The 18,417-nt window shown below is 35.4% G+C and overlaps 3 protein-coding genes across 7 annotated transcripts in view; 1 reads left to right on the plus strand and 2 right to left on the minus strand.

The window, feature by feature from the left end:
• The first annotated feature begins 74 nt into the window (after positions 1–74).
• On the plus strand, positions 75–1,723 carry LOC124632038. Its single transcript, XM_047166691.1, has 2 exons — positions 75–93; positions 263–1,723. Exons 1-2 carry the CDS (start codon positions 75–77, stop codon positions 1,396–1,398), a joined length of 1,155 nt encoding a protein of 384 aa, XP_047022647.1. The 3' UTR covers positions 1,399–1,723.
• Positions 1,724–4,329: 2,606 nt separating this feature from the next.
• Positions 4,330–7,310, minus strand: LOC124632092 (U-scoloptoxin(05)-Er1a). Its single transcript, XM_047166756.1, has 4 exons — positions 7,159–7,310; positions 6,913–7,068; positions 6,344–6,484; positions 4,330–5,034 (listed from the first exon to the last, which is right to left on the minus strand). Exons 1-4 carry the CDS (start codon positions 7,220–7,222, stop codon positions 4,835–4,837), a joined length of 561 nt encoding a protein of 186 aa, XP_047022712.1. The 5' UTR covers positions 7,223–7,310; the 3' UTR covers positions 4,330–4,834.
• Positions 7,311–10,168: 2,858 nt separating this feature from the next.
• The window catches only part of LOC124632134, an 86,296-nt gene continuing 78,047 nt past the window's right edge, over positions 10,169–18,417 (minus strand). For all 5 annotated transcript variants that reach the window (XM_047166813.1, XM_047166816.1, XM_047166815.1 and 2 more), the window contains 6 exons: positions 17,240–17,367; positions 14,248–14,442; positions 13,121–13,375; positions 12,515–12,684; positions 11,860–12,068; positions 10,169–11,469 (listed from right to left, as the gene is read on the minus strand). In XM_047166813.1, the coding sequence (XP_047022769.1) occupies positions 11,336–11,469; positions 11,860–12,068; positions 12,515–12,684; positions 13,121–13,375; positions 14,248–14,442; positions 17,240–17,367 (1,091 nt within the window). In that variant the 3' untranslated portion in view covers positions 10,169–11,335. The remainder of the gene's footprint in view (positions 11,470–11,859; positions 12,069–12,514; positions 12,685–13,120; positions 13,376–14,247; positions 14,443–17,239; positions 17,368–18,417) is intronic.

Consider the following 18,417-nt stretch of genomic DNA (forward strand, 5'->3'; position numbering starts at 1 on the left):
AATGCTTGGATTTATAATGCGCGTTTCTAAGTGCTTTAGAAATGTCAAGACACTAAAAATTTTATACTGCACCTATGTTAGGAGTCACCTGGAGTATGCTTCTCAGATATGGAACCCGCGTTACAATAAGTACATTGACCGCATTGAAAACATACAAAGACGATTCATAAAATTTCTCTGCTTTCGTCAAAATCTTACATATCATTCAGTCGATTCATATACTATCTATATACTACTACTATATATATATGATATCCATCAGCAGCAACACCTAGAAGTCACGCACAGGATGAAACAACGGAGGTTTTTTCTACTCCTGAAATTCAGTCCTGGATGTCTAGCATTGAGCAGTGCTTGAATGAGGTATCGACCACAGTTTCGGAAGGCAAGATGAACTCCGAACAAAAACTTAGAGTGAGTAACCTTTGTCGCAAAGTGGTCATTGTCAAGTCATTGAAACATAAAGCCCTCCAAAACTACGCCACCCTACAAACGTTAAAGGAAAATCAAGACCTCGCGATTAGTTTGACTGAGATCAAGCAGAAACTACAGGACACTCTCATCAAACAAAATTCTGAAAGCACTACCTTTGCAGACATGGTGAAGGGTACAAAAAGCCTTATTCGACCTCACGCAACTAGCTCAGTCGCTATATACCCTAGTGACCAAACCAAGACCAGTGAAGAGACCAAAACTTTAGTTCAAAAAATTGTGTGCCCTGAGGAAATGAAACTAAAGGTACGTGGCCTTCGCAAAATAAGAAATGGAGGTGTTATCATAAGTACGGAGACCAAGGATGACATCCTAAAATTGAAGCAGACTGTCGAGAGTTCCACTTCTGCACTTACTGTCGATGAACCTCGAAAGCGGAAGCCCCGTATTATAATTATTGGGGTACCTACTGACATGGCAGAGAAAGAAGTATTTAAAAGTATTTACGAACAAAACATTGCAGACAAACATCCAACATTGACCAAGGATACCTTTCTGACCTCAATTAAATTAAGCCACAAATCAGGGAAAAGAAAAGCTGACAGCTGCAACTACATTGTTGAAGTACCAGCCAGCGTCCGGAAAGCCCTAGTGAATCAGAACAGGCTTTACATAAACTGGACGTCATGCCCGGTACATGATTTCACCCTTGTGACTCGGTGCTTCAAGTGTCAGCAGTATGGTCATGCATCTAAGACTTGCAAATCCATCACCTCTACTTGTGGCCACTGTGGAGCAGACGGACACGCGACACAAGAGTGCTCCTCTAAGGAAAACCCTCCAAACTGTGCAACCTGCAAGCGCTATAAAAAACCCTGCAATCATAAGACGGGAGATTTGGATTGCCCTGCTAGAAAAGCCGCAGAATATAGATATATCAACTCTATAGATTATAGGGGTGCCTGATAGCGCCAAATACTAGATTATATTTAGCTCTTAATCATCTTTACACGGTACATACTATTATGTTTTACATTTAGATAGTTTGATTACTTATTCGTTTTAAGGAAACTTTTATACATTTTAATAAATTACTATACACGATCTGTAAATTTAAATGATTATAGCTGTAAAAAAATAATGTTGAAATTATTTGCAAGGCTTGTTTTTGACCAGACTGCAGAATTGCCGACTGTAGTAAATCAAAATTACCTAGATATTATAATTGAAATAAATTAGTATGTAAGCATTAGAATAAATATGTATAATAACACTTTATTTGTCACAGTAACCTACTTTTTAATTACTATAGCAATTTATTGTGAAATGTTAATTTCGCTACTAGATATATTATAATAAGCACTTTTACGCCTGAGACACAGGTTTTTACCTAGTTCAGGCAAATCTTACATCAGCACTTTTTAGAATTAAGCGAAATATTGTAAAATTATGTACAAAGTGAAATAATAAACGATTGATTGATTGATTGCTTGATTATCTCCAACTCTGTAAGAAACACCATCTATTACCACTCAAAGACCGACGTGATATTGCCGATTGTCTGTTTCTGTTAAAGATATTGCATAATGATATTGACAGCCCGGAGTTGTTATCTAAATTTAAATTCAACGTGCCGAGTAGAGTATTACGTTTTAATCCTCCCATATATGTACCCCACTCATACACGAATTATAGGCAAAACAGTTATGTTGTGCGTGCGGGCAGGCACTTCAATACGATTTGCAAGCAGCATGATTTAGATCCTTTCTCAACAAGTGTGGCGGCAGCCAGAAGGTCGTTGAGCCTTAAGTTCTTCAAGTAGTTTAGTATCCCAGATTTAGTTTATTATTTTGAAATTTAGATCTACCTTTCTTTCTTTCTCTGTGTTTAAAATGCTATTGTTTTTTTTTTATATATATTATTATCTCTAAAAAGTTGCACTGATGTGTGATCACGTTATTGCTAGGCTGTTATTATAAGCGAGGACTTTTAATTGGCTCTCTATCGACTAAGACTTCCTTTTTTATTTTGTTTTTGTTTAGCTGTAAGTTCTCCATAGTGTAGGTACTAAATAAATAAATAAATAAGTTCGTGGTGGGCTAGTGGTTAAAAGAACCAACCTCTCGAGTATGTGGGTTCGATTCCAGGTCAGGCAAGTACCAATGCAACTTTTCTAAGTTTGTATGTACTTTCTAAGTATATCTTGGACGAAAAGGTGAAGGAAAACATCTTGAGGAAACCTGGACTATAGTCTGAAATCACCAACCCGCATTGAGCAAGCGTGGTGATTAATGCTCAAACCTTCTCCGTGTGAGAGGAGGCCTGTGCCCAGCAGTGGGACGATAAAAAGGCTGTAACAGTAACAGTAACATAATGCCCGGTCATTATGAAAAATGCCCAATATGAGAGTGCAATTTGATAATAATCATTCAAATAATCAAATTGACCGGGCACTATACATATTGCCAGTGACCTGTTGGGCAAAGTAATACAAACATTTAATTTCAATTTTTTTATTGTTATTGCCATTTAACTTAAAATAAACTTAATATTAAACCATTAAATAATCAGCCTCATGATTTGGATTAATTATGAAGGACTGCTTCTGCCTTTAAACTCCACTAGTTTTTGCATTTAAAAGTTAAGGAAAGTCATATTAAAAATATACTTAATTAAATTTAAAACAAAAATTTTACAACACATCTTCGTTTTATAGAAATGACTTATTATTATAAAACAAAATAAACTAAAGTTTATGCAATCAGACTCATTATTTGGCATAATTAACATCTTCTCTTAATAAAAGTCAAATGAAAATATAATTGAAATTGAACATAAAATGTAAAACAATAATCATATTTAAAATCTGTAGCAAGTAACAGGATTTATTTATTAGAACAACTGCCACTGTGATGGCATTTTGAGGTAGGTACATAACTTTTTGGCTTTGCGACAAGTACATTTATCAGATTTGCAACCACCTTTTCAACCACATCTGCTATAACCTTGCCCTCCACATGGCTGTTAATGCAATAACTGTAGCAAGCATACTTCTTCCATCACTACGAGCGCGATCAGCATCGGGAACTCGGACCCTTACAGTGTCACCAATTGCAGCCATGGGATATTTGGCTAGGTAAGAACAGAAGTAATCCAAGTAGCATTTTTTAAAAGTTGAGATATTCATAGAAATGCGTTTTTATGAATATCATAATTATGTTGAGCACATGATTTAAAATATGTTTGTTATTTGATAGATATAAACATAACTCAAACTTTCATAGCTGTTTTTCTTTAGTAAATGCAATTTTGATAAAAATATTGATTTAATTGTAGAAAATAGCAATATTTGTTGAAATACAGAAACGTAACATAAAAGAGTTTGTTTGAAAAAGTACTGAATAGCACTTGGATTACTTTTGCACAACCTCACTTCATACTCAAAAGTTCCAAAAATCGACTTAGCTCCATTTTGTCAAAAATGTTACTTGGATCACTTCTGTCTGTTCTTAACTAGCCATTTAGCGCTTGACACATCCAACATTTTATTTGCGTACTTCCCTCCCCGCCCTCGCACCGCGTAAAATATAGCTTTATTATCAAATTGCCCAACTGTCATGTAGCAATATAATAATGCCCGTGCAATGTGATAAATAATGAAGTTAAGATAGTTTTTAATCACTTAGCCCGATAAAGCTAGACATTATTCATAATGCTCGGGCACTTAATCACATGGTCCATAACATATATATATAATGAATTTTTAGATAGGCATCTTTTTAATACCACCTTTCGCCATAAATCTTGTATAATAAGAAAAAAAGGTAGGAAGTAATTTGCACAATACATCTTACTGATTTTTTTTTTTAATGAAAGTAAGTAAATCAAAAGCACAAATATATTAGATTGAAATATTTATTGTACAAAATGCATGTATTACAAACAAATATTTTACCTTCTAGTCAGTCAATATTTAACAAAATTAATTAAGTTTACAATATATTGAGATTCATGACTTACATAAAAGTAATGGAATGTTATATTGGACGGACAGGTACATTTTCTTGATAAATATTGTAAAATACAAGCTTATTCAATATTCTATACAGAGTAAGACCATTTTAAACAGTGATCCTTGTGATAAGAGCTTGCTTACATACTATTTTGACAATAATACTCTTACAAACTATATATTTCTTTTCTATTTGATATTCAGGCACTTCATACTTTGAAGTCATATGTTTTTACATTGTCGTTTATATACTCCAAAATATTTATAATGTTGGATTGATCTAGGGAACTGAAAATGTACAAATAAAGCCATATCTTAAAAATAGAGATAGCTAGGTAAGAAATATTATTCTATTTAAATGCTGCTTTATACAAAATTGATTTTTGGATCTTATAATACAATATATTTGAGAAGAAAAGCTGTGATTACAGACAGAAGTGAAGTCTTCAAACTTGTTCCGGCATTGCAACCATCTGTGCTACATGTGTAGATACAAGTCCTGTACTCAAGTTTGTCACCTGGCTGCTGAACATAGTTACAGTAATTCCCTAGATCTAATGATGAACAGAACCTTTTTGTGCTGATACCTCCTGAAAGATGAAATGGTTATATTAATAAAAATGTGCATTATTCATAATCAAACTGAAGTGATCTATTAGGAAATGCTTTGAATACTAATATTATCCAAAACAAATAATACCTATGTGAAAGAATTAATCAAAGGACAATGGGCGATTCCGGTTCAAATGTCCACCACGAACGAGACCTATATGGCTAGATAGCCCGTTAAATATAGAACATTTTTTGTTATGAAAGTAAAAAAATATATAATGCCAGAAAAAAGTTATAGCAAAATCAAATAAAACATTTTATAGATTTTTTCAATTCTTTTTCGTGTTGTTCAATTTTCGTACTTTCTGTAACTTCTGACAAAATAGAATTGTTAATTATTAGAGAGAAGACACCACCAGTTACATCGAACTTTCTTGGATCCAGGAACCGCTGAGTATGTTCAAGCGCTTCTGGCACCTCAATTGGTTAGTGATTCGTACATCCATCGGGCAAAAAAATATGGCCTGTTTATATGCAAATGTGTCTTACTCATCTTAGTTTTAGATACAGTGCGGAAATGGAAGTGGAACAAAATAAAAAATAATAATGATAATATACAAAAACTACCGAAAATTAAGAATACATTTTTGGCTATAACTTTTTTTGGCATTGTTTTTTTTTTTTACTTTCTTAGTAAAAGTTACTCTAAATTAACTGGACTATTTAATTATATAGGTCTCGTTCGTGGTGGATATTTGGACCAAACTTCATACATTCTTGCCTAATCTCCTTAGTTCAGTCGTTTCAGAGCCTTGAAAGTCAAATACACAAAAAAATGTTGCCCTTTTATTATAATTTACATTGCAATATAATGCAAATGTAGGCTTCACTGATGCTATACAAAATTAAAATGTTAAAATGTGCAGTACTCACCAATATACATTTCACCAAGTTAGTATTTATCTAGTGCCCAGTGCTGTAAAACTCAAGTAACCCAGTGCATGAATTAGTGAGTGTGTTAATCCATTTATATTAGAGTAGGTAATAGGCATATTTATGACCATGACTTGCAGAAATATAATTAATACATAATAAAAAACCACAAAAAACCATAACGTGAGTGTTCTAGTGTGCTGCCCATATTTATTTTTGATATCATGCACAGAAAATATTACAAGCATTTAGGGTTACTTTACAAAGCATTTATATAATTTATTTCCAGACTAATAAAATGAATGTTTTTTTACTGACATGACATCAAAAATATTACAATAATATATCTAACTACTTTTAGTACCCATGATTAATCCAGCAAGCTACACCTTACTATTAGTTATTACTAAACACCTGTTAGTTTGATGCAGTACTGAGCATTGTACACGTGGTCACAAGACAACGGCTTCAGTATGCCACCGTCTAGAGACATTAGGCCATCACCACATTCCATAGTTGCTGAAGTGTTGCACTGATAACATTCTAACGATGAACCTAATTTCATTGCAACATACATTAAACTGGTCAAAGACTGGTTAGGTCACAAAATAATCAAGTTGTTTATGAAATTAGCAAAATAATTAAATATTGAAAGTGGTTAAAATGAAAGAAACAAAAAATGAAAAAAAAATATATAGTTTTAGTCTAAAAAAATAATTTTGGAGTCTTATAGAATCCAGTTTGCTACTTATGAAAAAGTGTTATGAGTTAAGAATTAGTACACCCTTTAAATACTTTACTGAGTTAGTAAACCCTTTACCAATAGCTACCAATTTGTTACTTTAGTTCCATCCCAGTAAATACATTGTTACACATGGTTAGCCAGGCATTGTTATGTTCACACAGACACCTCTGTCATGTAATGCCTGTACTTATAATGTACCCATTCGAGAGGTTAGTGCTTTTTGTCGTTGAACTCTCACCTTCGTATCGTCCAACATGTTTGATACAGTACTGAGCGTCATGTATTGTCGCACAGTCATTAGGTACCAAATCAACATCACTCTCTAAGAACTCATTACATTGAAACGGATTATTCGAGTCCGTTCCTGAACACTGGTAGCAGTTTATAGAATAAACTAAAAATAAAAAAAATAAACAGAAATGAAAATAACAAACCAAAATAGGAAATGATACTATTATAAGAAACAACGCCCTAAAACTCTTACCTGTTTTAAACATTGTAAATGATATGCAAATGTAAAGGAAGACTTTCTCTTGAAGGCTCATCATTGTTATGTAGGGTTTGTATTCATATAAATATACGTATCTATTTAGAAAACAGTAAAAAATCAATAAAAACCCAAGCCAACAATCAACGCACTCCAAAGAGTAAAGTAATATATAGGGAAAAGAGAGCCCACTCACGTGTTATTCTTGCAACCCAATTTGACAATGCGCCATCTTTCTCTAAATTGGCCCCGAACTACCTACATAGCTATAGCTATAAAAATATTATAATTATGCATCATATTCATAACATTTTCTATTAGGGTAAGTAGCACCATATAACTATAACATTGGTTATCGTTATAGTTACATGGTGCTACTTACCCTAATAGAAAATGTCATCGTTAATTTAGTAAAAGGTCGAAGGAAAACAAATAATTATTATATATTACTTTTTATTTACGCGTGTATGCGGAACATGGAATGCAAAAAACCGCCATATTGATATTATTATGATCGGTTTTGTTAAGTTACTTGGAATACTGACACCAGGTCTTTTTAGATGAAATTTGATATTTGTGCTTTTTTAAACCGTATTTAATTTATTCGCCTATTATATCTTTTTTTAAAGTGTCTAATATTTTCCTCATACTTTTCTCTAATTAATATTGCATAAATAATTTTATATTAACAAACAAAATCGATTATAGTGTAGTGCCATCTGTTGGTAATTTAAGGTATCTTTTAGATAGTAAATAGTTTCCGGGCCAAATAAAAGGTGGCGACTCTTCGTTTACTTAGCTGTCAAAATGTACGGAGTGTCCTCCCCCTGACGCACTCTTTCTTGTGGTACCTAACGAACATTTGTCAAATATGTCATGCAAAAACCTGACAATGACAGCGATGACAATAAAATAATGTTGCCAAGATTGTAGTCGTTAAAATTGTTGAAGATGTTTTTTTTCGATGAGTGCAAAAAGTGCGACATTTTGTGTGGGCTGAACGCTTGTGACTAACCCAGTCAGCATCATAATGTATAATAGTACTCAATAAGTTCAATGGCCAAAAACTCGATCTCAATCGTACGATGCGACACTTTTTGTGCATCCCAATGTGCCCCAAAAAATGCACTATTCAAGACCTATACAACATGTAACGTAATTAACGCACACCCTCAAACACGCCAATTAGAATATTATGTTATAATCATAATACATACACTGAATTTTTAATTTAACATGTATATGCATTGTTATTTACTAAATTATATAGTTATACCAATTCTTGGAGAACTTTTTGGTCATACTACTACGCAAGCAAATATCGCGCCGCGCGCCGCTCGACTCGACACAAAATACGGAAAAAGCCGACAATACACGAAGTCTTATTACTTTGAGTTACGGTCTATTTGAATTTGTTTTGACTGTACAGGGTTTAATATGACAATAATTTCCGTAGTTTTAATTATTTTTGGGATAAAAAATTACCTATATTAAAAATGATATAAATCGATTCAGTAAACGATTCTGAATAAACTAATTTCAGGATGTGCGTTAATTAAGTTACATGTTGTATAACGCCACTGACAATGTCTGTGCATGGTGAACTACTAGGCATCCAAAGTCAATGGGTCGTCTCCTATCGACTCGCCTAGAAGAAGTCAATAGTACCGTACGCCGACTGGCAAAATTAGAAGTATCTATGTAGCTGATGTACATATTTATTGTACATTGGTAGAAAGAGAAAATCTTTAGATTACCTACTTGTTTTACAAGAGTGGTGCTCCTGGGCCCCGATTCTCCTAATTTTACTTAAGCGTCATACGATTCACGTTCGACTCGATTCGACTGAGGTCCAATCCCGACTCGATTACGATTGAAGCGTATGTGGCATTCCGCTATTTTTTCTTTGAAATAAACATTTTTATCCTTTTCTGTCATTCAATAATGAATCATTTTGTCTGCAAATGATTTACGATTGCAAAATGATTGTACAGCAAACTACCGTATAGACCAAAATCACCAAAATAGCAGACCAATCGCACACCAATCAAATGTCAATCGAATACGATTGGTCTTTTATTAGTAGCAGAATGCCCGATATGGTTAAAACTGCTATTGCGATCATATTCGATTCGATTTCTATTCGATTTTGACAATATTAACTTAGGAGAATCGGGCCCCTGGTTAAGGAACAACCTCCCAGGTGAACCGATAAAAAGTAGAATTAAAGGTAGAATATATTCATTATATATATACAGGTCGCCTCCAACAGGTATCTGTGGAGATCTAAGGGGGAGGCCTATGTTCAGCAGTGGACGTCCTATGGCTGAGATGATGATGATGATATATATAGGTAGGATGATCGTTCAGTTGATGGATGGGTCTTGTGCTATAGTGGTTCCCTTTTGTACCCAGGTACAACTGGGTAGAAGGGGTATGCGTATATCGGGTGTGTCGTTCACAATCACATTAAATGAAATGCGTTAATATACTGGTTAATATGTCGATTAACACAAAGAAAAAAGAAAAATACGTAAAAATAAAAAAATGAATTTTTCAAACAAAGTAGATAGAATAAAAATGTGCAAAAATTAGAACACCATATAGAAGTCAGTCATTACAAACAACTGAAATTCTCCCTTGAAAACTGACAGCTGTCAACCGATCAAAATATTCGATATTCCTAACTTTATCTCTGCTTTACACATGATGTTGTAAATTATTATAAAAACGAAAAATGACTCCTGTGGTTAAACCACTGAATGGATTAGGTTATTTTTTTTACAATTCGCCATAAAATATTATAAAGTATATACCATAGGATTTAATGTGATTATGAACGACACACCCGATATAAGATAACCAGTCAGATTATCATAAGAAAACGTGGTCAGTTAACAAAACTTTATTGTTTTTACCAAGAGATTTCCGCAGCCGTATTTATAGAGGGATTTTGGAAAGCTTGCGCTCTTCTACAATGAGAAAGCTGTTATAAATAAAAATCACATTCTTATTCAGAATATTTATTATTGTATTTATATAAAAAAATATTTAGGTTTATATAATAATAAACGAATACCTATTAATCGTTCTCATTCCTGTTAAGATATGTCTAATATAATATTATACAAACTACGGACGTCTTAGAGTCGTTAAATTATAAACATTAACTTGCATTCCAATTATGATACACAGACATCTTTTACAAACATTCATTCATCAATTTTTATTATAACACCTAGACGTAATAATCACATTATGCATGAGCTTTTCATTAACCCATGTAGACTTAATTTGTACATTATAATTCTATTTTAAATGCATAACTTAGTTTACATTCTAACTACAGGCAGTTTGAAACTCGAAAAATATTATTGTCATTAGATACTTAAAGCTATTATTTTAATAAAATATTCATCATGGAATGTTATATATCAAAATTAGGCATCTAAATATCGAACAAGTAAATATTTTGTATGATGTAATACTTATGAAATAATTAAGTATAAAATAGGTAGGTACATATAGTTTTCATGAGTAATTTATTGGCACTTATAACCACAGAAAAAGTTTGGGTACAGAAGTACAGTATATAAGTATAAAAGAGTATCAAAGTATAAGAAATAGTATTACAAAATAAAGTATAGAACAGTATACAAACGCCGATTTCGTTTACAATACTTTGTATAGATTTCGATGTCATGTGATTTATACATACGTAGTTTATGTATTCAGTTAATTTCCCTAATACTTATTATATAAAAGTTAGAGACACACAAGACGAAAACAGGTGGGCAATTCTATGAAATAATTAAACTATTCGTTACCGTCACCTCAATATGAAAATAATAGATAATTTGGATTTTGAATCAAGATTGTATAAAACCCATAGTAAGTCACTGCCAAAGGATAAAATAATGGAAATAAAAAAAGAAAATCTCGCTATCAATAGGTGTTACAATTCGCAACACTTAGATGGCGCCACACGTACATGAAGGTGATTGTCAAGAATTAAGATTACCGATTTAATTACAACTGCTTTACACGTAACAACGCTTACACGAAATTGGCACGACATCATTATCTGACGTATATTCGACATAAGGCAATACCCAATGTAGGAGCAGCGTCACCTAGTGTTGTTTTCTATAGAACTGCCCATATGACGTATAGTTCAGTTGCTGAGATTGGGCCGCAGCTGCAGCGAGCCTTCGACCCAGAAGTTGGGTCGCTGCATCATGGTCTGCCACAGCGTCACCTCCTTGCCGACGCTGTCCATCCAGTTCACGTTAGCGCCCATGTATGTGCCTGTGGAAAAGTGTTGTCTTTAGTATTGTTTTTGAATTTTACATAATTTTTGTTACCCATTAATTAATAGATAGGTAGGTAGACTGCATATTTTTATAATTTCAGAGTCTTTAAACGACTAAAATGCTACGAACGCATCCTCTAATTTGAGGGTTTATATTATCGCATGGGGGCATTGCACGACTCACTGAAGTGAATGATACCCATTGTCATTTTTTTGCAGAGAATTGCTTGACAGGGAGAATGGATGGATGAGGAAGATGCCTAAAAATCTACATAGCGAGCCCTGCGCATTTTTATCATATCCGATTCCATCTGAATCTCGTACTTTCTTTATCCGTTACTGTCAATAACATAACTTTAGGCAAAATAATTTAACTATGTACATACCAGTGCCGAGCGACAGGCGGACTCCGCCCATGAAGTCGTTGGACGCGAGTCGGTCGCGGTCCCACAGCGACAGCTCGAGCGCCCGCGCCGCCAGCTCGCCGAGCGTGACGCCGCGGTACGTGAACGTGTGCTCCCAGCGCGGGGACAGGGTCCTACGTACTACGGCCGTCTTTTGCTTGGCTAGCCGACCGCGTTCGGGGAGGAGGTAGCTGCAAGTTGGAATAAAAATTGATCAGTAACATTAAGTCTTAGTATGTCTTAGGCACCAATGGCTGATAAAAAGGTGAAGGAAAACATCTCGAGGAAACCTGGACTATATAGTCTGAAATCACCAACCCGCATTGAGCAAGCGTGGTGATTAATGCTCAATCCAGCAGTGGGATGATAAAAAGGCTGTATCTTTTTAACTTTTTAGTAACATTAAGATAGATACTACGAATACTACGATGAACGGTGGACGAGGTTGAACTGAACAATACTGTTGGGCATTGCCCTTTAGGTTAAGAGCAGGCAAAAGTGCATACGGTGCCACTTCGACAGACGCCATGATGAGTCGCTGTGTATAATTCTGCAGTAGTTTAACTTTTACACATACTCCATCCGGACATCGGAGCGGTCACCATAATCAATTAAGTGAATATTTAGGTGTACTAACCTTTTACAAAAGACATCAGCGAGTCCATTAGGCTTGGTGGCGACGAGGTTCTTGGCCTCCTTGACGAGCACGTGCAGAGTGCCCTTGCCGCGGGCGCCGTCCGTCAGCTCGAGCTTCAGCCCGATGATCAGGTCGCCGCGACTGCCTTGCTGCTCGTCGAATTGTTCCGTCTGGAATGGAAAAAGTAAGTAGGAATATTAATATGAGATTTATTATTTTTTATTTAATAGGGAATCTATATAATACTATGCAGGTACAGTTCAAGTCAATTTAACTTTGCACGCCTGAAGTTAGCCAGCTGATGCTTGGCATATTAATGCGCAATGTTCGTACATTTTGGCTGCTGGTTTCACATATTCACAACTTAACAGGCGCAAAGTTATTTGATGTGAGCTTTTTTCGTGAATATTAAAAATATAAAATAGAAATGAAGAAGACACTCTGGCTCTCTTTTTCTGTCGTCTCAAATTGTCCTCCAAACAAATTCAGCAGAATAGCACATCCTAGAGCTAATAATTTTAAACACAATGCTAGAAGCTCCGAATTCAGCAGAAGTCTTATGGAATTGTCAGAAATATGATGAGATTTTTTACAATAGGTACTCACTCTCTCATGCAACTTGTACCACATGGGCGCGGGGTCGTCGAACACGACATCGGCCAGCGGCAGCGTGACCTCGCCGAGGAAGTCGTTGCGGCCGAACATGTCCGCGTGCCACACGCTGAGCCACAGTGTCCGCGCGGACAGCGAGGCCAGCGGCTGAACGAAGCTGAGCGTCTCCTCGAACACGGGGTTCAGAGTGTTCTTCTTTACCTTCGTCTTCCTCTTGCCAGCTTTGGACTTGTCCGGTAACAAGTACACCTGGAATTGGATGATAAGGATTTTTAATATCATACATAACAGTCATTACATTTATATCACACGATCTGACTACTAATGATACCTCTCAAAAGTCTCAATGCTTTGAGATAGGAAACCTGAAAGTCATGTCATCGATATATGGGCTATCCCTGAGGCTAATCTTCGATCGTTTTTGTGAACCGTATCAAATCTTATGAAGCACGATTTTACCAGGAGGAGGATATAACCCATTTTGTATCAGAGCAAAACTTATTCTGATGCTTTGATGACATCCTCTAGGAAACAAGGCCTACAAAATTTGTTCTGTAATAATACCTATATCAGGCATTTGGTTGTATAAGCGCTATATTTTAATGCGTATTAATATTCTCGCTGTGTATGTTAATCAACTCTGCCGGTGAGCGACCGTGGCCATGGGCTTGGTTAACTCGATTATTTTTAGACAGGTTTATAGTGAGCCATTAATATTTAGTACCACAGTTGAATGGTAAAATTATTCTTTGACATCTTATAGCGTCATATGCCACCTATTTACTTGGAATATTTAGTAGAAAAATAGGTATGTAAAATTCAATTCGATCAGGAAATAAGTTTGTTATTTACGATTTAGCAGTGGGTAAACTGACAAGACATTATTTAATGGTAATAAAATACTTTACATAACTCTGAAGTCCACTAAAATAACGGTTACATTATTAATTTCTTATATATTGGGTTAAACAGCTGATTTAACAAATTATTTATTTCGAAAGTTTTCATCACCACCTAATCACGTATCCACACGTATCACGTAGTTTTGGGAGCTGTCTTTAGTAAATTTGACCTTCAACGCTTTATATATTTATCATTGTATTCTACAAGTTACAACTCACCTTAACATAAGGATCGGATCGGTTCCGCTTGACGTCCACAGGCGCCAGTTCTCGACACCTCTTCACGCCGACCTCTAGCGCTCCCAGCCTGTAGTTGTACAGCAGTGAGATCTGCACCTCGCCTCGTATCGTCACGTTGGCCCGAGTGCCTTCCCCGGCACCAGAGTATACCGATGCCATGGACTCCGAACGAACCTAGAAGAACGGAAAAGGAAAATTTAAAATAAGTGTATTTTTAGGTACAATTAAACAGGATAAATAGGGGAAAAAAGTTTTAAATCAAACTCTCACCAAAACTTTGTTATCACCATAATTATTACGTCTGATCGACATGTTTTAATGATTTTTTTTTCTAAATGAGGAAATGTCAAGAGCGATTTCTGGGATAAAATAACAAAAACGCGGCAGCTCACGCGAAATTAGGTCTAATACTATCTATAAATAAAGCTGTGAGAGAACACATTGCACATTTTGCTTTGGTACCGCGAACACAACTGAGCTACAATTACGGTGAACTAACCAAACGGCATGTTTTTGTTTGCTTGCATTATCTGTCACTCGATACTACCATTCCTGCGTGAATACTAGTGTGTGGCATTCGTTTCATGTATATTTCGGTGTAATGATCATTTCTTTTGTTTCTCAGTTAATAGCGGTCAATTAATGAGTGCTTAAATTCTACAATCATCCAGATTAGGCACTGCCATAACTTTATAATCTTCTAAGAAAAATCTGGATACTGATAATAAGGCTACTAAAATGGTTTTCTTTATTAAATTGTCAATTATCTCTTCACGAAAAAGTAATCTTTTGTTTTATTACAACAAACTATAATTTAATTCCCATATACGCAACAATAGACAAAAAAATCTAGTCCAGTCGGTCCCACGCAAGTCCTCGGAACTGGTCATGCGTAGGCGCATTCTTATTTTTATGCCCTATACAGCAAGTAGTTATGTCAAGTTACCTTAACAAGATCAGGAAATCCATTTATTGTTTAACAGATAATCTGCATCAATATATTTTTATGTAATACAAGGTATTATGTTTACATAATACCTATTGGAATGATATAAATTATTGTGGGTGTCTAATAATGGTGTCTAGAAGGAAAACTACATAAAATATATATATGTATTACATTACAGGTGGCATAATAAATATTGGTATTTACGACTATGAATGTGTTTGGAACATGGAAATTGCATTGTCAATAAGGAACTGACAATAATTAATCTGTACTTCTAGTTCCTATTTCAATTAAACATTTGAATAGCATTGATTTAATTTAGATAAAGCTTGTTCTAAATGTGTCTCATACAGATATTTTACTTTATCGTTTATTTACTGACCCTGAAATATTGCAAACCTACTATTTTGGCGTTTTTCACTATAACACTGTTTTTCGTTTCACAAAATGTCAATTTTCCTGAAAACTGGTAGGCGGTGGTATGTGTTGTCTTTTGTGGAAATACAGCATTTTTTTATAAAGCTCTGAATTTTCGACCTTGTGAAGGAAGACTATAAGTAAGGTAGTTGTTTCATCAAACTACGTAAACAAGTTATTTACTTATTAAGTGCTTCGATATGTCCGTGAGGATTCAATTAGATGACGTAACTTCAATAATTCCGGTATAGAATATGGCCCTTTGAAATGTCACCTAGTGAGTGGTTATTTATATCTAATCTTGACTAGGCATTTGATAAATGGTCATCTTGATTTAAAATACTATTGATGGGCTTTATTGGGAATATTAATGGGCTTTAAGTGTGACATATGTTGACTTTCGAAATGTGCTCGTAGGTGATACAAATGGTTAAAGCGTATCAACCATTTTTTCAAGATATTTATTATAAAAAGGTGGTGTATTGAAGAACATTTGCTAACAATTGACATTTGACTGTAAATTAAATGAATTTACGAGTAATTACGACTACTAAAATATAGACATTACGAAGTAAATGAAGTAGGCGCCCATAATGTGAGCGCAGAGACATGTGAAACGGACCAAACGGCTGCATATGGCATTGAGTAATAACGTTTTATCGTATCTACCTACACTACAACACTTTATAAGGGGTTTATATTACAACATTTGGAGTGTAAACATGATAGGCCAGGCCCAGCGCATTCATGGCATGGTGGGTACTTCATAAAACTGCGTCGCTTTGATAGCTTCATGTCTTAACTTCCTAAGTAAGTTGTAAAAGAATTGTACAAGGCTTAATAGTAAAGTCCTTCTGAATGCCTGGATATTCAAGTTGAAACAAACATTTGAATTTGTACTACTTAACTGCAACTTTGATTTATCAACGATAGTATACATATACTTTTTCTATCATTATAGATCCGGCAGATGAACTCGAGCGTCAAGTACAAGTCCGAGACGAAGCGTGCAGCACGCACCAGCACCATTCATCACGTAAATCGTCACAGTAACCCAATTAAACCAACGCAGTATAAAGCAAGTAAAATATATTGTCACTAAGTTTGTCTGCTCACCCTACCGTGCATACATTCAGGTATTCGTTCAAGTAAACGTTTTGCAAAGCCTCGTTGTTCGCGGGCCGTGTTGCAAGACGCAGTAATATAATACAATGGCCAACGCGGTCATCGAGACAATACTCCTACACTTAATGCACCTACAATACATTTAGGCCCTAAAGCTTGTTGCGGAAGGTCGGTTTTTGCTTGCTACTATATTTCTAGAACCAAGAGACGTGGACACATTTATGTGACACGGTTTATGTAAAAGTAGGTGATTCACGGTTACCTACGGTAGGACCATAATTATTGATTTTGTGGATATATTGAAATAACTATTGCCATGAAATGAGGGCTCGAAACGCAAAGAAAGAGAAGAAAATTCACAACAATGCTAAGATGGGTGCCGTGACAAAGCGCACATACGAACAGTCGATTGAGGTGCGCAATGACGTCAACAGTCCATGAGCTTAGTGGACTTGAATCAAAGTATTAAATAATATTTACCTGTAGGCCGCTCCTGTTGAGGGAGAATCTATCTCTGTCGAGCATATCCCTCTCGTGGTGAGGTGAGTTCGACCTCCTAGGCAACGTTGCATGGTTGGGCGATACCGACTCCGACATGTAGACCTCATCTGGAAACAATACAAACAACTGTTATCAATTTTGAAATAACAAACGAGCACACAAAATACGTCAAACATACAAAAGTAATTAATTTATAAATTAAATATGGTTGATATTGATAAACTGAAAGCAAACCTGAATTATGTTGATTATAATAACGCGTGGGTCTATTTCAATAGCATTGCTATTAAAGGTTTAGATTTTTAAGGCAATTGAAGACCTCTAATACTGTTCTTGCCGCTTACTAATTAAATAATACTAAATTAATATAAGGATGACAGAAAAAGATCACAGGAAAAAATGAGCGTCGGTTCATATTCCATCTCAGAAGACTATAAAAGAATACAAACACTGCATTAGTGTATGTGCTTATGTAGGAAATCTTAAAGTGGAGTTAGTAAGTAGTGCAATAATTATGTTCGACAGAGAATGAAGGCGTGCCTTTAGAAGTCGAATCTTATTTTGGTACCATCGTCCTTCAGTTCTAGCCAATCGTCGGGTTTGACAAATCGACACTTTTTGCCCCTCGTCAAAGAATTATCACACCACTCCAAAGACCTTACGAAAGTGTCTCGACACGACAAAATCTCTCGAATGAATGAGATTTTCTCACCAGATTTTAGGGTACTGCATCGACTGTTGCTTTCTGAATCCTGTATGGACGGATTTGCCACAACCTTTTTAGCCGCATGGTTTTGGTTGCCCAAATTGAGTGCACTGTCATTGCGTTCAGAAGTAAGTAACAATGTCGTAGTAGAAGTAGAAAATTCATCATCTAAAGGTCTTGTTACTATCAATGATGGAATACATGCATCTGGTACTACTTTTGGCTTTGTATTTTCTGCATTGAGGGTGTAACTCCTCCCCGTAGGCCCCACAAGAGCTGATGATGGATTATCAATGGGAGAATCAAGGTCATCATCCGATTTCCCTTTACAACACAAACATCGAATTAAAAACGAGCCGAGCGTCATCTTTTTATCACTTTTAACACCGTTCCTGCGGTAAATGTCAACTGGATGATATGCACTCTCATTTATCGTACCACGGCTAAAACC

Source organism: Helicoverpa zea, chromosome 7 (assembly GCF_022581195.2).
Source record: "Helicoverpa zea isolate HzStark_Cry1AcR chromosome 7, ilHelZeax1.1, whole genome shotgun sequence".
In the NCBI taxonomy this organism is placed as follows: domain Eukaryota; kingdom Metazoa; phylum Arthropoda; class Insecta; order Lepidoptera; family Noctuidae; genus Helicoverpa; species Helicoverpa zea.